General features: G+C 35.3%; 2 protein-coding genes across 2 annotated transcripts; both read right to left on the reverse strand.

Moving 5' to 3' along the window:
* Positions 1-391: 391 nt before the first annotated feature.
* Positions 392-8,319, reverse strand: LOC131940171 (carbohydrate sulfotransferase 3-like). The gene is made up of 7 exons (XM_059298794.1): positions 8,281-8,319; positions 6,713-6,882; positions 4,513-4,668; positions 3,250-3,346; positions 2,671-2,832; positions 1,619-1,838; positions 392-687 (listed from the first exon to the last, which is right to left on the reverse strand). Exons 1-7 carry the CDS (start codon positions 8,317-8,319, stop codon positions 521-523), a joined length of 1,011 nt encoding a protein of 336 aa, XP_059154777.1. The 3' UTR covers positions 392-520.
* Positions 8,320-11,973: 3,654 nt separating this feature from the next.
* LOC131940177 (methylcrotonoyl-CoA carboxylase beta chain, mitochondrial) lies at positions 11,974-26,140 on the reverse strand. Its single transcript, XM_059298802.1, has 17 exons — positions 25,947-26,140; positions 25,474-25,540; positions 24,444-24,528; positions 23,573-23,674; positions 22,263-22,390; positions 21,781-21,893; positions 20,749-20,862; positions 19,945-20,009; positions 19,024-19,123; positions 18,627-18,722; positions 18,441-18,513; positions 17,459-17,535; positions 16,433-16,499; positions 15,538-15,694; positions 15,081-15,195; positions 13,884-13,969; positions 11,974-12,795 (listed from the first exon to the last, which is right to left on the reverse strand). The coding sequence occupies exons 1-17, from the start codon at positions 26,073-26,075 to the stop codon at positions 12,678-12,680; spliced, it is 1,692 nt and encodes a 563-aa protein (XP_059154785.1). The 5' UTR covers positions 26,076-26,140; the 3' UTR covers positions 11,974-12,677.
* Positions 26,141-26,593: the final 453 nt, after the last annotated feature.

Consider the following 26,593-nt stretch of genomic DNA (forward strand, 5'->3'; position numbering starts at 1 on the left):
ATGAAGCCAGAGTATTGGTGTTAAAAGATTTAAAAGATAACACTATATATATTATATAAAATAAAATGACCAACACATTTCATTAACGGTGAAGAAAAATATCTGAATTATATCAAATATATTATTTTTTAAGTCTTGGCTTTGTCACTTGTGTAGAGCTATTTCTGACAATTTCAACTTAAAAACATTTTTCTTTACTTGTTCCCTACATTTTTTATACAAGCTACAGCAATACAATGCGAAATACTACAATTTCTTGTATTCTTTAATCTTCAAATAAATATGATTGGAACCTTAGAATTTAAACGAAACTTGCTATTTTGACATGTACAAAGTTTACTTATTTATAGACCTCTTTTCTTTAAATTAAAAAAAATTAAATTTAAAAAAAAAATGTTTGTGAAACTACAAAGAAGTAGCAAAACTAGCAAATATGACTGTTGTTAATGTAGTAAAGAAACGTACGTGTAGAATAGCGAATTTTGTTTTAAAATAATACTAACATCTTGTATATTTAATGTTAAGAAAGATAACTCTTGTCGAACTTAAGAGATTTCTTCAGTTGTCTCAAATCTTTCTCTCTGTTGACAGGGAGATAACCCAATCTGTAGTACACTTCCCGACACTGAGTATCAAATATGGAGGCGTCTTCAAATTTTATTTTCTGTCTCCAAGCGTAGCTGACCTCTGGTGAAAAAAAGAACGACGACATTTTATCAAACACAACTTTGTCATCGTCGTTTACAAAATATCTGTTGTAAAACTAATAAATGCTATCATAGTTTACAAAATAGTTTTAAAAATACACCACATCATAATGAAAAGTAACAGAACACTATCAGCGAAACAATATTTTTTTCGAATGTTGTGAAGTAGTAAAATGGACTTGGTGGGTTAAAAAGTTTAGTGGTCTTAAATATTTTTCAGTATTTCCGTTATTTTTATTGCAGGGTGGTTCCCCGGTAATCTCCCCACTCTCAACGGAACAGGGGCGTAGCGAGGGGGGGGGCGGGGGGTGCGGACCGCACCGGGTGACACCATTTAGGGGGGTGACACCAAGGCAAAAAAAAAGCAAAATATATAGAGAAAAACTCGAGGGGGGGGGGTGCACATCGAAAGTTTGAGGGGGGGGTGCAAATCGAAAACTTGAGGGGGGGTTGCAAATCGAAAGTTTGAGGGGGGGTGCAAATCGAAAATTTGAAAGTTTGTCCCTGGGAAGGGTCTCTATGCCTCTGGGGGGGTGACACCATTAAGTGTCGCACCGGGTGACACCCGACCTCGCTACGCCACTGCAACGGAACATTGAATCACCATTTAATTTAATATTTTAATTTTCACCTTTATAAACAAAATTGAAGTAGGACGTTATGTACTAGGTATTAAAAAAAATTCAACGAAAGTAAAGTGCATGTCAAAAAGAAATATTACTATTGTAAATCAGTATCAGTCCTCACAAGCCGATGGCGAAATCTGTAATACTAAATCGAATATGACAAGGCATATACTCTAACTCTAGTAAGTAAAGTCACCGACACCAAACATCCTTGCACGTGTACATAAGCCACCCTCAAACTATATCCTTCCATTTCTTTAACAAAACTGCCTTTACTGCTTTTACCTGAAGAATTGCCTTTAGACGTTGAGTAAATGTTAGTGTCCATCTTTCCGGCCTGCGTGTGATTGTAAACAAACTCCTGTATTTGTTTCGTGAAATTTAATCCCAGGAATGAGTAGAGTTTTTGATAGGCCGAGCTCGGCTGTTCCGCCAAGTTCTCGTAGCGCGTGAGGTACAGACGAGACGGGTAGGTTGTTTTCAGCTGCATGGCAGCCTCAATATCCTGCAACAGAGGTCAGAGGTCAACGTATATATATATATATATATATATATATATATATATATATATATATATATATATATATATATATATATATATATATATATATATATATATATATATATATATATATATATATATATATATATATATATATATATATATATATATATATATATATATATATATAGGTGTCTATGGGATTTCAATGTGTACAAGGTTTTCCTCACCGAAAATCTACCTGATGAAATAGCAAGTCTCATATTAGCCTAAGTGGCTTTTGTAAATAAATTTTATAACATTAAATGTGATTTAAAATTTAGTTTCAAATAAAGTTCCCTTTCCAGACCTGACGGTCTAAGGAGCAAGAGAAGTAGAGTTCACCTGTTTCTGTGACCTCGGCATATGAAGGGATAGTGTGGTCAGCACTATGCCCAGCCGCCTTTACTTTCCCTAACGTGAGTTCAATACCCATCGGAGTTAAGTGGACTCACGGATGGTCTACTGACTTGATTCCGGATTTGAACTCGAGACCTAACCTGATGTCGCGACGACTGTACCTCCATGAGGTAATAAGACGTAGTTTCATGACGTAATAAGACCTAGCTCACTGACGCGGCGACGGTACCTCCATTGCGTAATAAGACCTAGTTCCATGACGTAATAAGACCTAGTTCGATGACGTAATAAAACCTAGTTCCATGACGTAATAAGACCTACCTACATGACGTAATAAGACCTACCTCCATGGCGTAATAAGACCTACCTCCATGACGTAATAAGACCTAGTTCCATGACGTAATAAGACCTACCTCCATAACGTAATAAGACCTACCTCACTGACACGGCGACAGTACCTCTCCGCCTCGTAGGTTGTGTTGGACGAGATGATGTTGAAGGCGCGCTGTTTGGACAGGTAGCTCCCCCTAGGGTCACGTACCAGGTAGATGAGCTTCATGCACGGGTACTTCTTCATCAGGTCACCCACTGACTGGACCTTAAAATATCGGACCGATAAATGGACCAAAAATATGGGACCGATAAATGGACCTAAAAATATGGGACCGATGAATGGACCTAAAAATATGGTACTAATAACTAAACAAATGCATGGGACTAATAACTGGACCAAAAAATAAGGGACCAACTACTGGACCTAGAAATATTGAACCAATAACTGGACCTAAAAATTATGGGACCAATTACTGGACTTAAAAATATGGTACCAATAACTGGACCTAAAATATTGAACAAAACACTTGGTTAACTTAGTCTCCAATAAACGTAACCTTAAGCACAGTGTATGGTCACCAATAAACGTAACCTTAAACAAAATGGGAATACGGCATAAGATTAAATTAACCAATAGGAATCCAACATCTGTTATGAGAATATTTAAACGTAACCTACTTACCGAGAGTCGAATAACTTTTATAAATTGGATTTTTTTCCCTAAGCAACTTGCTTCCCCCTCACTCAGACATTTCTCTTTGCCGGCTTCGTCTGTGTTACTGATGAGATCAATATGCATATATTATAAATCTCTGAGTACTTAATTAATTTACCTTAATTTACTTTTAGTTAAAGTCCTTTTTAAAAAGCTTGATATATCTTTTACATAAATACAGTTCGTATTTCTTTTACATAAGTACAGTTCGCAATTCTTTTACATAAATACAGTTCGTATTTCTTTTACATAAATACAGTTCGTATTTCTTTTACAAAAATACAGTTCGTATTTCTTTTACAAAAATACAGTTCGTGAATAGAAAAAAGTAAAGTACCATTTCCAATATTACGGACGATTTAGAAAGATGAGGTTCATGGGGCAGATGAGGTAGAGTTGACCCGTCTGTACGTTCTCAATATATGTAGAGTACTGTGTTTTGCACTATGACTAGTCGCCTTTACTTTCATAAACTTAATTCAGGATTCGGTATAAGGGTGGACTAAGCCAGGGATCCGAACTAGAGACTTTTGGGTTAGCAGTCGTACGTTCTACCATCTAACCACGCCGTTCTATATTGCATCATGCCCAACTACATTTACTTCCCCTAATCGGATTAATGTACCCGTCAACAAATAAAAAACCTCTTCTGTATCTACCTGGGAATACGCTTTATAAACCTCAGTTGGCAGGCTGCTAGCTCACTAACACACACACTTTCACTCACATACACCCTAGTTATCTCTATCTCTCTTTCTCTCTATCTCTCTCTCTATATATATATATCTCTCTCTCTCTATCATATAAACACTGACACGCACACGCACAAGTACACTTCAACACATTCTTTCTCTCTTACGCACTCACGCGTTCCCTCTTACATACATGGTCACTCACTCATTTCTCTCACACATAAACCTCTCACATGCGTTCTCTCTGTCTTCTTACACGCATGGTCACTCACTCATCTTTCTCACACATAAACCTCTCACATACGCTCTCTCTCTCTCTCTCTCTCTCTCTCTCTCTCTCTCTCTCTCTCTCTCTCTCTCTCTCTGTCTTACACGCATGGTCACTCATTCTTAGATTTTCTTTCACACACACACATACACACACACGTTCTCTCTTTTACACATAAGGACACACACATACAGTTTCTCTTCCACATACAAATCAACATCTACACTCACTCACTCACAGCCTTCTCCCCTACGCACGTGCTGTACTCACGTCTTTAGACACTTGTACATGTCCACTGTGCTGTACCAGGACATGTGATGATTTTGAGTGGCTTCTTCCGGCAGACGATCGTAGTCGCACGTCAGCAGCTGCTCCAAGATGTCCACGGCTTTGGCGTTGTATTCCGGTATCTTTGTTAGATGAAGGCTGAAATGTTTAGTGAGATAATGTTAGTGGGATAATGTTAGATGGCGTTGTATTCCGGTATCTTTGTTAGATGAAGGCTGAAATGTTTAGTGAGATAATGTTAGATGAAGGCTGAAATGTTTAGTGAGATAATGTTAGTGAGATAATGTTAGATGAAGGCTGAAATGTTTAGTGAGATAATGTTAGTGAGATAATGTTAGATGAAGGCTGAAATGTTTAGTGAGATAATGTTAGTGAGATAATGTTAGATGGAGGCTGAAATGTTTAGTGAGATAATGTTAGTGAGATAATGTTAGTGGGATAATGTTAGATGGCGTTGTATTCCGGTATCTTTGTTAGATGAAGGCTGAAATGTTCAGTGAGATTATGTTAGTGCGATAATGTTAGATGGAGGCTGAAATGTTTAGTGAGATAATGTTCGTGAGATAATGTTAGATGAAGGCTGAAATGTTTAGTGAGATAATGTTAGTGAGATAATGTTAGATGGAGGCTGAAATGTTTAGTGAGATAATGTTAGATGAAGGCTGAAATGTTTAGTGAGATAATGTTATACGAAGGCTGAAATGTTTAGTGAGATAATGTTAGATAAAGGCTGAAATGTTTCGTAAGATAAGTTTACACGAAGGCTGAAATGTTTCGTAAGATAATGTTACATGAAGGCTGAAATGTTTCGTAAGGTCAAGTTAAATGATTGCCGAAATGTTTAGTAAGATCATGATAGATTTAGGCTGACATATTTCGTAAGATCGTGATAGATTTAGGCTGAAATGTTTCGTAAGATCATGATAGATTTAGGCTGAAATATTTCGTAAGATCATGATAGATTTAGGCTGAAATGTTTCGAAGAAAATGTTAGATGAAGGCTGAAATGTTTTGTAAGATAATGTAAGATGGAGGCTGAAATATTTCGTATGATAATTTAGGATAGATTTATATGAAGACTGAAATGTTTCGAAAGATCATGTTAGATAAAGGCTGAAATAATTCGTAAGATACTGTTAGATGAAGACTTAAATATTTCGTAAGATAGTGTTACATAAAAATCTGAAATGTTTCGTAAGATAATGTTAGATGAAAGCTGAATGGTTTCGTAAGATAAGTTTCTATAAAGGCTGAAATGTTTTGTAAGATAATGTTAGATAAAGGCTAAAATGTTGCGTAAGATAAGTTTCTATAAAGGCTGAAATGTTTTGTAAGATAATGTTAGATAAAGGCTAAAATGTTGCGTAAGATAAGTTTCTTTAAAGGCTGAAATGTTTCGTAAGATAATGATATGTGAAGGCTGAAATGTTTCCTAAGATAATGTTTGATTTAGGCTGAAATGTTTTGTAAGATAATGTTAGATAAAGGCTAAAATGTTGCGTAAGATAAGTTTCTTTAAAGGCTGAAATGTTTCGTAAGATAATGATATGTGAAGGCTGAAATGTTTCCTAAGATAATGTTTGATTTAGGCTGAAATGTTTCGTAAGATAATGTTGGATGGGACTGAAATGTTTCGAAAGATAATGTTAGGTTAAGGCTGAAATGTTTTGTAAGATATTGTTAGATGAAGGCTGAAATGCTGTTTAAGATCATGTTGGATGAAGGCTGAAATGCTGTTTAAGATCATGTTGGATGAAGGCTGAAATGTTACGTAAGATAATGTTAGATGAAGGTTGAAATGTTTCGTAAGATAAGTTCAGATTTAGGCTTAAATATCTAGTAAGACAAAATTAGATTTAGACAAATGTTCAGTAAGCTAATTTTGAATTTAGGCTAGTAAGACAAAAGATTGAGACTTAAATATTTAGTAAGAAAATGCTAGATTAGAAGACTTAAAATTTCAGTAAGGTAATGTTAGATTTAGTTTAGTAAGATTTAGACTGAAATGTTTAATATAAACTGTTATATTTAGCAAGATAATGTTAGATTTCGGTTTAAATGTTTAGTTAAAACCTTGCTTGAATTAGAAAATCTTTTACTCAGACTGACAATTACAGTTGTTTTATTAAAACTATAAAAAAAATTTTTTTTAAAAGTTTCCCTCAAGGAGATTCGAACTCACTACTTGTCGCGAAGCTTCCTGTATTCGTCCTGCTGATTTGTAAACGTCTTAGCCAAGTTGTGCAGCGGCTCGTAGTAGGTAAACACATCCGGATTCTGTGCGATGATGTCAGTGGTTAGACTGGAACCGCTCCGGCCGTAGGTCACTAAAATTATTTGCCTGCGTTTGGTCTAAAACGAAATTTTGATAATTTTAATAAGAATTAAAATGAATAATTACCGGTAACTAAAGGGTGGCTAAGGGGTCATCCATAAATGACGTCACGCTTTTTTTGACGATTTTTACCTCCCACCCTCCCCTCCGTCACACGTCGTCACAAAAAGCCAGACCCCCCCCCCTAAAATGACCTCACACCTCAAAATTGCAGTTGAATTTTTTTTAAAACCTTGACATTTTTCCAAAATCTTGTTAGAACTTGTCAACATAGAGTATTTTGATCAATTCATATTACAATTTAATAAAACCGTTTTCTAAAACACGAAATAACCGCTAAAAATCATTTTCTTACATTGCTTTTTTATAATGCAAAAAAGTGACGTCACACCATCTAACCCCCCCCCCCCTCCTCCTCCCCCTCATCACACACCGTCACAAAATTACGGACCCCCCTTCCCCTACGAGTGTGACGTCATTTATGGACGACCCCCTAATAGGCTTAAATATTTAAGGATATACAGAACTAGAACTGGCCCTAATTACGTACTGAATCGGCCTTGTATGGAACTGTGTGTTCCAAAATACATAGGCCTACAGAACTGGCCTGGTATAAAACATGTTGCCCCCAAATACCTATTTAGCTGGCCTTATATGAAACTAGGAGTGGCCCAAAATAAAAACTGTGGCGTGATATGGACCTAAAAATGACTTAAAATATAACAAACGAGCCGACCCGCGGCGCATCATACGCCGCTACTTAGTTGATTTATTTTCTACTTTCAGTAATTCATAATGTGTGAATTCGACAGTACCAATGCTGCCACTGAAAATATTTGCTTTAAAACACTAACCCCCCTCCTTTCCCCTAACCCCGACCCTACACCCCCCCCCCCCCCCCTCCGTGAAAGCAGCCTCCTCTTAGTTACCTCCTGTAAGTTTAAAGTCGGTTCAAACTAAATTATCTGCCCCTAATAGCCGTCACTAAACCTGGCTGTACGGTTTGTAATCATTAACGTGACCACAGCTCACCAGACAATGTGGGGGTGGGGTAGGGTGGTAGTGATAGTGATAGAGAGAAAGAGAGGGGACTGTAAGGAGGCGCTTGCAGCTTGTTTTCTAACGGCTCGCAGAGGAGAATTATATATATAGATTGCGCTTTCCTTATGTGAAACTACCAATGAGCACAAAACGAAATCGTGTTAAAGAACAAGAGTGGTGTGGATAGGTAAAAAAAAATCCGGCACAATTTTTACAACATATATTTTAAATAGATCACAAGACACCGTAGTTGATACCTACACACAGTGAAAAGTCTGAAGTAGAACTGTCGCGAACAGACTTTTCCTCGGGTCGCCCCTGGTCAGCCTGTCCATGCTCTACGCTGTTCTTGTGAACTTCGAATTCTGGCTTACAAACAAGGGGGAGACGATTTGCTTCATGTCATAGCCCATGTTGAAATTTAGAATTGTACAGTAGGGAACTGGCTTACAAACAAGTGGGATATTATATAAAGGAGGGTTAGTTCTGTACACAGTCATTGTACATGTTGAGGGTTAGTTCTGTCATAACACAAGTTGGAATTTAGAATTGTACAGAAGGGAACTGGCTTACAAAATAGTGGGATAAAATAATGGAGGGTTAGTTCTGTCATAACACATGTTGAAATTTAAAACAGTACAGTTGGGATCAGGCTTACAAACAATTGGGATATGATAATGTAGCTTTAGTTCTGTCATACACATGTTGGAATAGAAGAAATGTGCAGTTGGGAAACAAACAAGAGAGAGACGATAATGTAGAGTTAGTTTCTGTGTTATTATATGGTACTATTTATGTATATGGTAGTTTCTATTATAGCACAAGTTAAATTTTAGTAATTGCACAATTGAGAAGACATTCAGTTCTCCAAATATTATTTAATACAAATGGTGGGCAGTGTTTCTTTCAGTCATCTATTCGTGGGGTGGTGGGGGGGGGGGGGGGGGGGTAGGCTGACATAAGTGAAGTAGAGTTTAACTATTTTTGTGACCTCGGCATACGAAGGGGATAGTGTTATCTGCGCTCTGTCCAGCCGGCTTTTGCTTTCCCTAACGTGAGTTAGGTACCAATAAGAGCAGGGTGGACTCAGGGACGTTCTACTGACCTGAGCCCGGATTCGAACTAAGAATTTAGTTAAATTATTGTATACACTTACAATAAGCTAAATCTGTGTTCTTATCGCTAATTTAATGTAGTAGAAATCAGTAAACTTAAGAAGGCTACTTCACTGATATTTAATACCATTATCTAGTACAGCTGACAATAAAACAATTTGTATCCTAACTATCGTAGTATAATCTAATGCGCTACACTACAACTAAAATAATCTAATATAGGCTACCCTTCCCTAAATCTGTTGAGATAATCGTCAACAAAATAATAAGCTACAATCATAGTAATTTAGTCACATTTTTTATGTGCTTACTATTAGATTGATGTACAAATATTATTTTACTCTAAACTAATACAACTAGGTTTATCACTAAAAAAAATATGCTGTACTTACCATTAAAGTGCTGCCTGATTAAAATTTTGATCATGAGGAATACGTAGAAAAATGCCAGGAAAACGAACAACTTTTGGACGTTCTTTTTCATGTTCAGCTTGCAAGACTAGACAGCCTTACGAGAAGTAACTATTTGGACAGAATACACTACATCGATGGTCAGATTACTATATGGGCTACTATAGTTTAGACTGAGGACCTTATGGGCTATAGTAATATGTTAATTTAGACAGATAAATATATCGGCAACAATAGAATAGGCTGATTACTAAATCGGCTATAGTAATATGATAATTTTAGTCATGAATATATCGGCAACTATAATATAGACTAATGACTTAATCGGTTATAATAACATGGTAATATAGACAGGTGTCTATATTGGCTACTATAATATAGACTGATAACTTTATCGGGTAAACTAATAATGTAATTTAGACTTGATTAAATCGGTAATTGTACTATTAAAATAACTGAACCAGTTTTGAAATACAAAGCCAATGAACTGACCGAACGATAAGAGTGGAAATATCGTTTGATACATAGACAACCGATTTATGTGATACTCCAACGTGGAAGTTTACATACGCAACAAATTTATATAATACTTCGATATTAAAGTTAATGAACATATATAGACATGACCGCTTCAATCGTTTTTTTTTCAAATAAAAAACACACAACAAAGTGAACCTATTTTGTCACGTTCAAATACATCGATACTGTGTAAGTTGGGTGTGGGGGGGGGGGGGGGGGGGGCTGTAGATCGAAGTGCGCATCGTCGAGCGAGCGCATTCGCGTTACTCAACATGTCAACGGGGAGAGAGAAATACACCGACGTGACACACCTGTTCATTACCTAACCACCGCGTCGATATCCCAAACACAGCTGTCGATTGTCTAACACCGACATCAATATCGCCCAAATAGGGACAGACGAATGGGCCATTTAAAACTTCGTCATCTTTAGCCAACCTATTCCCCGCCTCTAAAGACAGTCAGTAACTCTCAATAAGTACACCTGAAGACTGTATCAACGAGGTTTGTATAAGCAGACACCCACAAATAGGCTACAGACACAAATACTCACATACACACATACATAACTAGGCTACATACACACACACATACACACACACACGCACACACACACACACACACATATATATATATATATATATATATATATATATATATATATATATATATATATATATATATATATATATATATATATATATATATATGCATATATATGTATGTATGTATGTATATATATATATATATATATATATATATATATATATATATATATATATATATATATATATATATATATATATATATAAACATATCATATATGTATATGAAAGTCTTGCAGTTCTAGATATGTTATAGATCTAGATTCTAGTACTGTAAGGATGATGGGTGTGGCTGATGAATAGTAGAAATACAAGTCCTAGATCTACTTATACTGTCTTATACAGATGTAGATCTATACAAAGATCTGCACATACGCCTGCACATCCACATTATACGTAGATAAAATTAAGATTTATTAGAGATAGTACTTTTAAACTATTAATATATTTCCGAGGTAAATTATTTACATTTGCAAAAAAAAAGTCCATAGTTCCAAGCAATCAAAAATATGTTGTTGTTTTTTTTTTACACTAGCGTTTAAAGGCGGTGCTTAAAAGTGCGTTTAATTGTTATTGTCAAATTGTGCATGTTATTGTCAAGCTGTGCATGTTATTGTCAAATTGTGCATGTTATTGTCAAGTTGTGCATGTTATTGTCAAGTTGTGCATGTTATTGTCAAGTTGTGCATGTAATTGCCTATTTTAAAAACTCGAAAAATGTATCAATGGCATCTGCTAAGATTATTCTGAGTGACCTCATCGTTATTGTAGACAGACGTTAAATTTGGATTTGTGCCGTAACTATCTTAACACTTTTAAAACTGTTATAATTAATAACAAGCTGCTATGAATGCGCAAAACGAAAGATACTGATTTTATTTATACATATCAATGCTAATCTATTTATATAACTATTTTTGAAAGCGTTGTTCTACTTATATTACATTAGTTCTCATATATTGCTAAAAGTGGAAAGTATTTATATTTATTTACCTGTATACTAAATTCACACTGTAGGCTGATGCACAAAAATTTGAAACCTCACTATTACAAAAAAAAAGATGTTTTTTTTTATTACAATACATTGATACCAGTTTTGTGTATCTAGCTTCACTAAGAGCTTAGATATAGCATTTTAAATATTAGTGGGCGTGGCAACATACAGGTAAAACGTGTGCCGTTCAAGCCAATGTTAATATGAGCTACCCACTGTTAGAAATGCTAAACTGTTAGAAACCTAGTATGACTTGCCTAACATTAGGTTGATGCTTTAATTAATTAGTTTTATCATCATTATTATTTCAGTTTCAAAGGTGTGAATTTATGTGTCATTATTATATGTCTTCAAATAGTGTAATGTATGTGCTAGTAACAAGATAAATAAAAGTAAACTGTAATATTGAAATGACAACAACAAAATTGATTTACAATTTTATTGCTGCAACAGGTGGCCATACATTAATTTAATTCATTACAAATTCAAAAACATTCATCTTGGAAGATTTATCTCCCTTGTCCATTTACAGACACAAAAGTCTAGAGTTATCTCCCATTCAACAAAAAAAAAATACAAAACACACATGAGGTACAAATCTATAGTTACCTCCCATTCATCACAAACAACTTTTACATGAAAGACACTCAAATTTAGAGTTACCTCCCATCAAACAAAGCTTATGTTTACATAATAACAAAAATAATATAATCACTTGAAACATTGTACAGCCAACAAAATTTTACAATGTCCTATCATTATCATAACCTCATCAGTTACTGGATATCAACAACACTAAAATGAACTTCTCTACCTTATCACATTACAGGTTCTCAGCTAAGCTTGTATAGAAAATACAAAATAAATGCTTTACTTAAAAATTATTCATAGAATAATCAACTGCACCAACATAAAAAATAAAATCATTCCATTTAAAATTTTATTTGGTAAGTTTTTTATGTCTAGTATTATTTATTTAATTTATTTTTTAAGCCAAGAAAACTGATAATTATAAATTAGTAAAGGAGCTAATCATTATGTTTACATTTTTCTGGAATTTTCAAATACTGCATACAACCACAGAAAACCTTAGAAGCGTTGTATCCCAACAACAGAAGTAAAAAAATTTCACATCCTGAAGACACCAAACCTAGTTGGATCTGCTCGTTTGTTCAGCGCTGCACTTAATGACAAAGCCAGGACGTGTCGTGTGTCCACGGGGTCAATGACCCCATCATCCCAAAGCCTGGGGAAAAAATTTAATTATTAAAATTCTCGGTAATGCAAACAACTGTTAATCCAAAAGTAGTCTAAAAAGGTAATTATTAAAATTCTTGGTAATGCAAACAACTGCTAATCCAAAAGTAGTCTGAAAAAAGGTAATTATTAAAATTCTCGGTAATGCAAGCAACTGCAAATTCAAAAGTAGTCTGAGAAAAGGTAATTATTAAAATTCTCGGTAATGCAAACAACTGCTAATCCAAAAGTAGTCTGAAAAAAGGTAATTATTAAAATTCTCGGTAATGCAAGCAACTGCTAATTCAAAAGTAGTCTGAAAAAAGGTAATTATTAAAATTCTCGGTAATGCAAGCAACTGCTAATTCAAAAGTAGTCTGAAAAAAGGTAATTATTAAAATTCTCGGTAATGCAAGCAACTGCTAATTCAAAAGTAGTCTGAAAAAATGTAATTATTAAAATTCTCGGTAATGCAAACAACTGCTAATCCAAAAGTAGTCTGAAAAAAGGTAATTATTAAAATTCTCGGTAATGCAAACAAATGCTAATCCAAAAGTAGTCTGAAAAAAGGTAATTATTAAAATTCTCGGTAATGCAAGCAACTGCTAATCCAAAAATAGTCTGAAAAAAGGTAATTATTAAAACTCTCGGTAATGCAAACAACTGCTAATCCAAAAATAGTCTGAAAAAGGTAATTATTAAAATTCTCGGTAATGCAAGCAACTGCTAATCCAAAAATAGTCTGAAAAAGGTAATTATTAAAATTCTCGGTAATGCAAGCAACTGCTAATCCAAAAATAGTCTGAAAAAGGTAATTATTAAAACTCTCGGTAATGCAAACAACTGCTAATCCAAAAATAGTCTGAAAAATGTAATTATTAAAATTCTCGATAATGCAAGCAACTGCTAATTCAAAAGTAGTATGTTTTTCCCAGAGTCCACACAGCTCTGATCAAGTATGGAAAAGCTAAAAAAGCTGGACCTAGTGCGAAACCTTCATACAATGCAATGGGTACTTTATTATACAAAAAAATTTACACTTGCACAAAATGACATCTAAGCTTCAATGACTCTACTGCTTCAGCTAAAACACAGTACCTGGCACTAGCGTAGTAAGGACATCCTTCCTGCTCGTACTTGGCTAGAATTGGGGCTTTAATTTTATTCTCCATCTCTTCAGTCCACTGGAATGTAATTCAAAAAATAAACAGTTACGCTTTTGTTGAAGATTATCACCCACATTTTTTAATATATTGTCAAATGTAATGCATGTTTTTCTTAGTACTGGACAGCATGATCAGATGGTAGAGTACATGAAAGCCAATACAGAAGACTCAAGAATGGATCCAAAAATCAATTCTGTATGATGCCCCTGAATCCACCCAGTTCTGATGGGTACCTGAATCATTAGGGAAAGTAAAGGTGGCTGGCAGCACTATCCTTTTACATACGAAGTGTCTACTCGGAAGAAGATTTTTCTCCCCAACGTCTCCACTTAGTCGGCAAAAGATAGCTCTGCGCATGCGCAGTGACCTATGGCTAGGGTTAGGGCTAGAATGAGGGTTAGGGGTAGGATTAGGGGTAGGATTAGGGATAGGGTTAGGGATAGGATTAGGGTTAGGGATAGGATTAGGGCTAGGGTTAGGGATAGGATTGGGGCTAGGGTTAGGGATAGGATTAGGGTTAGGGATAGGATTAGGGTTGATGTTAGAGTTCTGCGGTTGTAAACACACGCATGCGCAGTACCATCGAAAACATCGCCGCGAAGTTAAGTCGTAGTTTCTCATCATTGCGCATGCGTATCGCATGCGTATCTTATTCCGACTAGAATCGGCCTTTTACATATGCCAAGGTCACAGAAACAGATGAACTCTACTTCATATGCCCCAAGGGCTTCCTATTTTTGTTGTCTTAAGTGTGGCAGAGAATCAGAAGTTTTAACAGCAGAAGTTTTAGACAAGCATGTGATAACAGTGTCATACTAGGTTGTTTAAGCCTTGCATAGCAGGGCAGATCTGCCAGTGAGTCAGGGCAGATATGCCTGTGAGTCAGGGTACATCTGCCAGTGAGTCAGGGCAGATCTGCCAGTGAGTCAGGGCAGATCTGCCTGTGAGTCAGGGCAGATCTGTCAGTGAGTCAGGGTAGATCTGCCAGTGAGTCAGGGCAGATCTGTCAGTGAGTCAGGGCAGATCTGTCAGTGAGTCAGGGATGATCTGCCAGTGAGTCAGGGCAGATCTGCCTGTGAGTCAGGGCAGATCTGCCTGTGAGTCAAGGCCAAACAAACACCCAACCTACCGGTTTCCCCTCTCGCTGCCTCTGCTCTCTGCTGATCTGGGCCATGACGTTGGCCGCTTGTTCTCCCCCCATGACAGATATCCTGGCATTTGGCCACATGTACAGGAAGTTGGGCCTGGTCAAACAAATCAGCACAAATTTATTTTTATGACATGTTCTACTGTCACATATATCACTGACAAATTAAGTCATATACAACCTAAATTTACATGCATGTGCATATATTATATATATATATATATATATATATATATTGCTAAATATTACTGCAGAAAAGAAATATTTTGCCAGATTAAAACCAAGACTTTAAGATTTAATTTCAACAGATTAACATTTTAAACATACTAGTTTTGCCTATAGAGCAGCCATAGAAACTCTTTCTCTGAAATTAAACTAAATTTAAATGAGAAAAAATACAAATTACAAAATACAAAATGAGAAAAATACAACAACTCACGAATAAGATCGTCCACACATCCCATAATTCCCAGCTCCATAAGACCCACCAATGATGACTGTAATTTTAGGGACATTAGCGCAGGAAACAGCTGTCACCATCTTGGCCCCATTTTTAGCAATACCTCCAGCTTCAGCCTCCCTGCCCACCATAAAACCTGAAGAATATCAAGTTTAACCTTAAAACTGAGGAATATCAAGTTTTACCTTAGAACTCAGAGATATCAAGTTTAACCTTAAAACTGAGGAATATCAAGTTTAACCTTAGAACTGAGGAATATCAACTTTAACCTTAGAACTGAGAAATATCAAGTTTAACATTAGAACTGAGGAATATCAAGTTTAACATTAAAACTGAAGAATATCAAGTTTAACCTTAAAACTAAGGAATATCAACTTTAAGCTTAAAACCTGATATCAAGTTTAACATTATAACTTAAAGAATATCAAGTTTAACCTTAAAACCTAATATCAAGTTTAACTATATAACTTGAAGAATATTGAGTTTTACCTTAAAACTGAAGAATATCAAGTTTAACCTTAAAACTGAGGAACATCAAGCTTAACCTTAGAACTGATGAATTTCAAGTTTAACCTTAGAACTGATGAATATCAAGAATCTTAAAAACTTGTGCATATGAAGTTTAACCTTAAAACATGATTGATATAGAGTTTAACCTTAAAACCAGATACCCACTTTAAATTTAAAACTATTCGGAAATTTAATTTTATAAAAAACAAAACTGACAAATAAACTCTACTTTTCCAAAAGAAAAGCTTGTCTATAATGATCTTTAGAACCAGGCAAGTTAGTCTATCATTAATAATTGAGAAAAAAAGATATAAAGTCTTACATATTAAGAAGAGGCAGTAGATTTCAAGGGTCAGCAACTTACCTGTAATATTCTGTAGAAATATCAGTGGTATGTTTCTTTGGCAGCATAGCTCAATGAAATGAGCTCCCTAATAAATAGACTAGAATGTAACTTCTTGTAACTCATAACATTGTAACAATTCTACATCTTAATTCATGCTTTTTTATCTTTCAAGCAAATGCATTTAAAAATGTAGGTATGAAACTTCTTTTAAAATTTTTTTTAGATATATAGACCAATCATGATATGCAGCTATGCATAATCTATTTTTATCATAGACAAGATGACAAGCTCTACTTCATCTGCGCTAATGAGTGTCAGATGTAAGTTTCACTTGTCTGTTTTAGAACATTTCTTCTTCGTCCTAAATTTTAGTGTTGAAAGGGATCCCCCTCCAACGCTATTGATTATACATGTCAACTGGTTATGCGCCATTGAGACCATTGACTCCTATTTCAGCCTGCTTTTCTTTTTGGATTTGCTTCCATAGCCTTTGTCCAACCAAGAACAAACTACAAGGCAGCAGTTGTTTGATTTTGGAGTTGTCTCTCCTAGAAGAGTTGCTGTCGCCAGCTAACGAGCCTCATCTGCCCGAGAGAACATATCTAAATAGTACAAAACTCTACTAATCTACAAGTGTTTCAGCCTAGTCTGTCCAAGAAAACATATCTAAATAGTACAAAACTCTACTGATCTACAAGTGTTTCAGCCTAGTCTGTCCAAGAAAACATATCTAAATAGTACAAAACTCTACTGATCTACAAGTGTTTCAGCCTAGTCTGTCCAAGAAAACATATCTAAATAGTACAAAACTCTACTAATCTACAAGTGTTTCAGCCTAGTCTGTCCAAGAAAACATATCTAAATAGTACAAAACTCTACTAATCTACAAGTGTTTCAGCCTAGTCTGTCCAAGAAAACATATCTAAATAGTACAAAACTCTACTAATCTACAAGTGTTTCAGCCTAGTCTGTCCAAGAGAACATATCTAAATAGTACAAAACTCTACTAATCTACAAGTGTTTCAGCCTAGTCTGTCCACTGACCTTCAAGGCTGACTCTGAAAAAAGGACTCCATTATTTCCAATGATACCCACTGGGTATCCCCATAATCTGGCAAATCCTATAGGAATAAAATGCAATATTAATTTCTATTATTAACGATTTCATTTGTAAAAAAAAGTTTTCATCTTTTAAAAAAAACTTGCGACTGAACACAGACTTACTTAAGTGTGATAAACACTTATATATTGTTTGATTAATAGTCTGCTGAAGAGCAGTTAATTTAAAAGTTTGGAAAATGATTTTAATTAATGAATTTTTTATGCTTAATTAATAGGGAAATGTCTGGGTTAAAAAATTAGACATCCAAATCTAGAAAAAAATTGAGACAGGACATGGAAGCTGAAATTAGAAAGATGGACTACAGCTAGAGTCAATTTGAGAAAATGGTAAAAGACAGAGGACTATGTAAGTCTATGGCTGGTGGGCCATACACCACCAGTGACAATGATAAATGTTAGGAAAGGAAGGATGGAGGGGGGGGGATATTTTTGGGTGTAAGTGTATTAATGTAGTATAGGACACTTGGCATGGCAAAAATTTATGTGAATACATTTTTATTTGTGGGACGGAGTGGGCTAGCGGTAGAGAGCTGGACTGCTAACCCGAAAGTCTCGAGTTCAAATCCGGGTTCAAGTCAGAAGACTGTCCCTGAGTCCACCCAACTCTGATGGGTACCTAACTCACGTTAGGGAAAGTAAAGGCAGCTGGGCATAGTGCTGACCACACTATCTCTTCATATTCCGAGGTCACAGAAACAAGTGAACTCTACTTCACTTGCCCTACAAAACGTCAGGTTTGAAAAAGGAACTCTACTTTTAACATTTTTATTTAAAAACATTTCTAGTCTAAGGAATGAACTTGGTTTAAAATAAAAGAGAAAAAGTTTCACTTTAAATTATGTAAGTATAGCTGAATAATAAAGAAGTATAAATTCCCCCATGCGACACCCTACAGCAAGCCCACCTGTTACAAGTGTTTCCCCATATTTGGCCTTGAACTCATCAAAAACACTCCCATCAACAATTCTTGCGATTACCTTACAAAACAAAAACATTGTCAATTAAAATAAATACATAACATATTTCATATCTGGTTAAACAATGAGTATTTGAGTTTCATCATGGAAAGTTCTAGAATTGAAATGCTAACCTCCCGAACATCAAATGTTTTCTTTAAGTTATCCCCCACAATACCATACAGTTCTGATGCATCAAACAAAGGCTCCACTGGTTCTGTTATCGTCACCTGTAACATAAGTTATACCTGGCGGTCAAACAGACTGCAGCATGCTATAACGCTTATGATTGTATGCAGGTGAAAGGATGTGTGAATATATTATAGATTGCAGGTGTAATAAACTATGTGTGGATTGACTTACACCTAAATGCAGGTGTAATGATAAGTGGATGATTGACTTACTACACTATATACAGATGTAATGAAGAATGAGTGGATTGACTTACTACTATTTGAATGTGTAATGATGTTTAATTGATTGACGTACCACTCTACATAGGTGTAACAATGTGTGGACAGGTTGACTTACCCCTGGATCTTTAGTGTAGTTTAAATTTTTGATGACCCTTCTAGCGATATGTAGTGCGTGGGTCTCGTCCTGGGCGTAGTGGTCTGTAACACCAGACTCCCTGAGAACAAAACACAGTTAACTCTTCATTGTTAGGAGGTAAAGAATTTGTTGTAACAGTTTGCTCTTCTTTGTTAGGAGATTTTAAAAATGTTGTAATAGTTTACTTTTCTTTGTAACGAGATGTAACATTTATTGTGACTGTTTACTCTTCTTTGTTAGAAGATACAAAATTTGTTGAAACGTTTTTTTTTTGTAACAGTTTACATTTTTTTGTGAGGCGAGAAAAGTTTTGTAACAGCTAAATCTGTTAAGTGAGAAATGTTTAGTAAATGTTTACTTTTGTAACAGCTTACTTCACTTGCTAGGCAAGAATTCTTTTGGAACTCTGTCAGCCCTAGGCCTGGTTCTAAGCTGAACATTGATGACAAAATCTATTGTACTCTTTAACCTAATAGCTGTAAAGGAAATATTTGACTGCTTTCTCTAGCATAACCAGCTCAATCAATGGTCTTAAGCCAAGCATACACAAACAGAATGTGATCATTTCTCACACCCATGTTGCCAAGCACTGGGCATCTTTAACTTCCTATCTTATGGTGTTGGATAAGGAGAAAAAGCTAGTGCGCAATGTGTTTTTGTGTGCACCATGTTATAAAATTCTTATACAAGTATATATGCATTTAAACAAAAAAGACTATGCAGCAGGTTCACAACTACTGCACTGACACGCAATCACAGGGAACATTGGTGGGCTCTATATGATGGCAAGCTACAATCACATACCCAGTGGTGAACTAATGACTTTCTTGTTGTAAATGTTCTACATGTGAGTATGTTAAAAGAAGTAAGTTAGGGGCTAGTAACAAAAGGATGGCTTACGAGCAATGAAGATCAGCTCCACCTAAATCTTCTGCTGAAACTTCTTCACCTGTGGCAGCCTTCACCTTGAAAGATTTAATTCCAGATTTTAGCATTTACTGGGATAAAATTTTAAAAATATTCAAGATTTGGTTGTACAACTAATGTAGCTGATTCTAACCTCTCTATTCTTTACACTATATCAACAAGCTCTTTAATGACCAAAAGTTTGTAAGCAATATATATATATATATATATATATATATATATATATATATATATATATATATATATATATATATATATATATATATATATATATATATATATATATATATATATATATATATATATATAATGTGTTTGCTGTGCTGTAAATGACAAGGTAAATTGTTTTTTACAAAATGACTGTGAGGCAGGTATACAAATATAAAGTGTGGCTGCATGACTAATTAAGATGGAACTTTACCTTTAATCTAAATTTAAGCCTGGGTTACAGCAAAGCCAGCTGTACTAACAAACCTATAAAGTTACCCTTTCAGACCTGGAAGTCTTGGCAGATGTAGAAGAGTTTGTCTGCTTTTTTTTTCTGACATTGACATATCAAGGGTCAGTTTTATGCCCAACAGCCTTTACTTTTTCACTAACACAATTCAGGTAACCTTCAGGGCTGGGTGGATTCTGTCATACAGACTTGAGCCTGGGATTCAAACTCATGACTTTTGGGTGAGCTGTGTGTGCTCTTTCGCCTGACAATGCCATCCTATATGGCCCAACCATGCCATCCTAAACTAAAAACCCGAAGTTGTATTTAAAAAATGGTACCAGTGGAGGCCCAGCTAGAAAGATAGTCCCCTGGTTTCTGACAATAATGCTCTCATCTGCCATGGCTGGGGTGTAGGCACCTCCAGCAGTACAGCTGCCTAGCACTACAGCAACCTGCATCAAGTCAACAAGGGAAATAATTAAACTGCATCAAGTCAACATGGGAAATAATTAACTACATCAATCAAGGGACATAATATATAAACATTAAACTTCTTTTGAATTAGGCAACATACTTTGTGAACAGTAAGTGCTAATAAATTAAAAGACATAATTTTTTTAAATGCTTGAATAGTAGGCCTATAAACAACTTTTACAGCATAATGACGTTTGCAAAAATTTAAACTGGTATAAAGCATTAATTATCTTTTATTATAGTAAAACAATACCCTATGAAATCTCAAATGAAATAGTGTTACACAATGACATAAATTTGGTATATTACAGGGGTCGGCAACCTTTTGGGACGGAAGAGCCAAAAGTTACAATTTACCACATTTTACAGTTTTTAAAGAGCCACAAACATTTCCATTTCAATATTATGATATTTTATATATATATATATATATATATATATATATATATATATATATATATATATATATATATATATATATATATATATATATATATATATATATATATATATATATATATATATATATATATATATATATATATATATATATATATATATATATATATATATATATATATACATTTAAAATAAATAGCTTAAAATATGAAATAATATTTATCCATATAAAAACATACACATGTTTCGCACAAAACATATTAAAGTAGTTTAGCAAGCTCTGCTCGAAATTAGAAACTTTACATTGTTATTAGATCTAAATCTTTAATTACCGAGTATTGCAGACTAATATTTTTATGAGTTTTAAAAATAAATTAAAATAATTATTAATATTTGTGCATGGAGCCGAAGAGCCGCATCTTGACATCAAAAGAGCCGCATGCGGCTCGCGAGCCGCAGGTTGCCGACCCCTGGTATATTATTATCAAGTGGCTTGCCTGAGGTATTCCTCTAGCTGACATGTTTGCCTGATTGTAAAAAATGCGGCCAAAATGGTCTCTATCTGGGAACACATTGTCTTGTCTAGGTAGGTTAGCACCACCAGAGTCAACTGCAATAAGACAAAAATCAGCCCACAGTGGATCTAATGTTTAAAAATATCTTCAGTGGACTGTATGGTCACATATTAGAGTGACTGACTGCTAACCCAAGTCTTGAGTTCAGACCCGAGCTCTATGTCCACCTGAAGGTAAAGGTGGCTGAGCATAGTGCAGACCACACTATCACTTCAGCTGAAAAGGTCACAGAAACAGGTGAACTCTACTTCACCTGCCTCATGAAAAGGCAGGGCTAAAAGAATCAGAAACCAAAGAGATTTTCTTTTTCAGTAATCTTTTACTTGAAATCATTTTTTTTCACACCAAAAATAATTTGTTATTAATATTTTTATATAATTGTAAAGTATTGTATTTAGACTTACCTAAGTATATACAAGGTAATCTATTTTGCTGAGCTATTTCCTGAGCTCTTAGATGTTTCTTGACAGTAACTGGATAATATGTTCCCCCTTTAACTGTGGGGTCGTTGGCTGTGATAAGACACTCCACACTTAATGAAGCAAAGAAACGACAATAAGAAATTCTTCACAAAAAATAATTATAGTTGCCAAAAACTTCAAATTTTGATATACATTCTAATTAGCACTCATTTCACTAAAAACATAATTTTTTTTTAAATTTTAAAATATAATATTTTAAAATTATAATTTATTACTGCATGCATTCTAGAATAAATTATGGGTTGTTCTCTTCTGATTGTTTTAGTCACTGAATTATTTTTTAGATGATAACATTATATGGTTGCATTCACTTCAAGAGATCATTGACATGCCAGGAGAAGTAAAATGACAAATCTAAATATGCTTAGAGTTGTTTCACATTAGTTATCTATATATATAATTCTCTTCTTCGAGCCGTTAGAAAACAAGCTGCAAACGCTCTCCCTACCTCCCCACCCCTACATGGTTTTAGTGAGCTGTGTTCACTCTAAATGTTTACAAGCAGAGCCAACGATTTTAAACGTAGGGGGGGAGGGGGGGGAAGGAAGGGGGGGGGTTATGGTCCTTAACGAGCTACTTATAGTGTTTTAAAGAAATATTTTCAGTGTCAGCGTTGGTACTGTCGAATTCACAAATTATGAATTATTGAAAATTAGAAACAACTAAATAGCGGCGTATGTTATGCCGCGGGCCGGCTCGTAATATATAATTCTCTTCTGGGAGCCGCTAGAAAACAAGCTGCAAACGCGCCTAGAAAACAAGCTGTAAACGCACTCCGTACCTCCCCACCCCTACATGGTTTTAGTGAGCTGTGTTCACTCTAAATGTTTACAAGCAGAGCCAACGATTTCAAACGAAGTAGGGGGGGGGGAGGGGGGAAGGAAGGGGTGGGGGAGGGGGGGAAGGAAGGGGGGGTTACGGTCCTTAACGAGCTACTTATAGTGTTTTAAAGAAATATTTTCAGTGTCAGCGTTGGTACTGTCGAATTCACAAATTATGAATTACTGAAAATTAGAAACAACTAAATAGCGGCGTATGTTATGCCGCGGGCCGGCTCGTTAGTTATGAACATGATAGCACAGGACAATCCCACTGGCCCAATGCCTGTAATGATAGCACAAAACATGTAAATTCTAGAGTGAATGAGGACTTACCCTCCTACTCACCTAATGCCTGTAATTACCCCCCCTGAACATGATAGCACTGAACATGTAGAGTGAATGAGGACTTACCCTCCCACTCGCCCAATGCCTGTGATTATCCCTCCTGCAGGTACATGATCTTCACCATACAGCTCGTAACCAGCCAACTGGCTGAACTCTAAAAACGGTGACCTAAAAGAGTAAATCATCATTTGTTAGCCACATATATGTATTAAATATTTTGGTAAAATATTTAATGAAACAGCTGCTGATTAATCAAAGAGAAAATTTCTTGAGTGAAGATTTAGTCCAGCAAATAGTGTAAATCTAAGTGCTAGTTTGCTAAGCTCTCTAGTTTGCTAAGCTCTCTAGTTTGCTAAGCTCTCTAGTTTGCTAAGCTCTCTAGTTTGCTAAGCTCTCTAGTTTGCTAAGCTCTCTAGTTTGCTAAGCTCTCTAGTTTGCTAAGCTCTCTAGTTTGCTAAGCTCTCTAGTTTGCTAAGCTCTCTAGTTTGCTAAGCTCTCTAGTTTGCTAAGCTCTCTAGTTTGCTAAGCTCTCTAGTTTGCTAAGCTCTCTAGTTTGTTAAGCTCTCTAGTTTGTTAAGCTCTCTAGTTTGTTAAGCTCTCTAGTTTGTTAAGCTCTCTAGTTTGTTAAGCTCTCTAGTTTGTTAAGCTCTCTAGTTTGTTAAGCTCTCTAGTTTGTTAAGCTCTCTAGTTTGTTAAGCTCTCTAGTTTGTAGTTTGCTAAGCTCTCTAGTTTGTAGTTTGCAAACCTGTCTAGTTTGCAAACCTGTCTAGTTTGCTAAGCTCTCTAGTTTGCTAAGCTCTCTAGTTTGTTAAGCTCTCTAGTTTGCTAAGCTCTCTAGTTTGTGACGCTCTCTAGTTTGCTAAGCTCTCTAGTTTGCTAAGCTCTCTAGTTTGTAAAGCTCTCTAGTTTGCTAAGCTCTCTAGTTTGCTAAGCTTACTGAGGATCCAGAAGTGTGTTTATCCGATCACGAGGCAGCATTTTTCCTCTGGATGTGTGTCTTTCTCTAGCCTTGTCACCGCCACCTTGAAAAAAATAAATTTCTCCAATAATTTAAATAAAATATTGCTTTAAAACAAACAATATGCACATCAAAAGTTTCTCATTGTTAAAAAGACAAATAACAATGCAAATGTTTTCAGGTCCTAAAGTAGTGTTTAGGGATAGCGTGGCCTAGCGGTAGATTGCTAGACGGCTAACCAAAAAGTCTTGAGTTCTAAACACAGGCTCAAGTCTGTAAGATGTCCTGGGTCAATCCAGCTCTGAGAGTACCTGTCTCACATTAGGAAAACAAAGGCAGATGGGCAAAGTGTTGACCACACTATCCCCTTGTATGCTGAGGTCATTGAAACAGATGAACTCTACTTTATATGCCCCATGTGTCTTGGGCACGACTGGAAAACGTGATGATGATGAAAGCAGTGTTTAGCCACAAAAATGATTATAAATTTTATGACAATATAGAGGCCCAGAAGAATTGGCTCAAGCCAAAGAATTAAAAATCAAAGAAACCATAATTGGTTATTTTAAGCGGCTTTTATGTTGGTAAAAGGTTGACAATAGAGCAAACATTCCCTTCCAGACCATATAAAATAGTTATTCTGTCCTTGTGACTTTGCTAAATGAAGAGATAATGTGATCAGCATTATGACCTGTTAATTTGAATATCCCTAACATTGTGACAAGCTAACAAGAGTCGAATTCCCATCATAAACAAGTAAACTAAAAGCTTGAATGGGATATAGCTAAGGAATAGAACACAGGACTTAGTGGTTAGCAGCTGAGTGATTCTATTCTCTCCTCTGTGCCAAACCTAGTGCTACTCACTGGATCCCCTTTATGGCAGAGAAGTAGTCATAGCTCTAGCTGTCAAAAATGATCCAAGTTAAAAAAAATGATGAACTTAAATCCTATCAAATTCAGCTACAAATCAGAAGCAGGTTAAGAACATTTTGAAATTTTATTGTTACCTTTCAGAATTACAGAAACCCGATCTTTGAGCTCATTTACCAGAGCTTGCATTCGTGAGTATTTCTCCTAAAACAGAAAGAAGAAATAATGGTTGTATCATTACCAATATAATTTTAAAAATTTAACAAGTAAAAACATGTCAAATGCAATAGTTTCTAGTTGGGTTGATAGTAGAGTTAAAGTAAACTCACACCACCAATTGTATAGTATGGAGATATCTTGTGAAAAATTGGCTGCTTTGCGCAAAAAGTTTCTTATTTTTATCATCCTGAAAGTCTTACTTATTACTTAAGACTACTTAAGAGTCACTAAAATTAGTCCTGGCATTTTTAACTGAAGTTAGCCCCCTACCCTTTCCCCACCCCTCCTGTTATCACCATCTTCTAATGAAAATTTCAAAATATGAGTTTGCCTCTTTATTTATTATTTTTAAGTCTTTGAGTAGCCTTTGTTACTTGAATTAGAACGCTACCTGATATTCTGGTGAATTAACATCTTGTATCGTTCCTATTTTTGGTGCAGTTTCGTCTAAATAAAACGTGCGTATTAAGCATCTTTGAGATATTAGGGAAAATCTGCGGAAAGTGACCGCTTTCAACATTTTAATACTTGTGGATAACCACCTCCCAAAATCTCTGTGAAGATGCCTGTGGTTCACGAAGCACCTTGGACAATAATTTAGAGTTCTCTCCCATGTTTTTGTTAATCAATTTTTCTTCATCCTTCTTCTATCTAGTCTAACAATTTTAATTCAGTGCGACTGCTTATTAATATAACATAGATCTAGATCTATATAAAATAAAATTCGCATTTATTTAAAATTTTAGAAATCACACTGGCCCGATTTATGTTTATCTTTTTTATATACATTTCTTAGTCAATATGTTAATTAAAAATTAAAGTAAATTGCGAATTTTCAAGGAATGTTACTGTATAGCTCTTCCTGTAAAAAGTCTATTAAACTGCATAATAGTAACCTAGCAATGGCGTCCCTCTGTGACTGTCTCATTCATTCCCATGCAGTGAATACTAGAATGTAGATCTAAATAGTGAACAGGCCTACTAAGTCAATATTTTTATGTATTTCTTTAAATATCAAGAAATGCTTCATGAATTAAT

The sequence above is a fragment of the Physella acuta genome, unplaced genomic scaffold, assembly GCF_028476545.2.
Source record: "Physella acuta isolate Inbredline_101_S28 unplaced genomic scaffold, ASM2847654v3 ptg000310l, whole genome shotgun sequence".
NCBI classification, from domain to species: Eukaryota; Metazoa; Mollusca; class Gastropoda; family Physidae; genus Physella; species Physella acuta.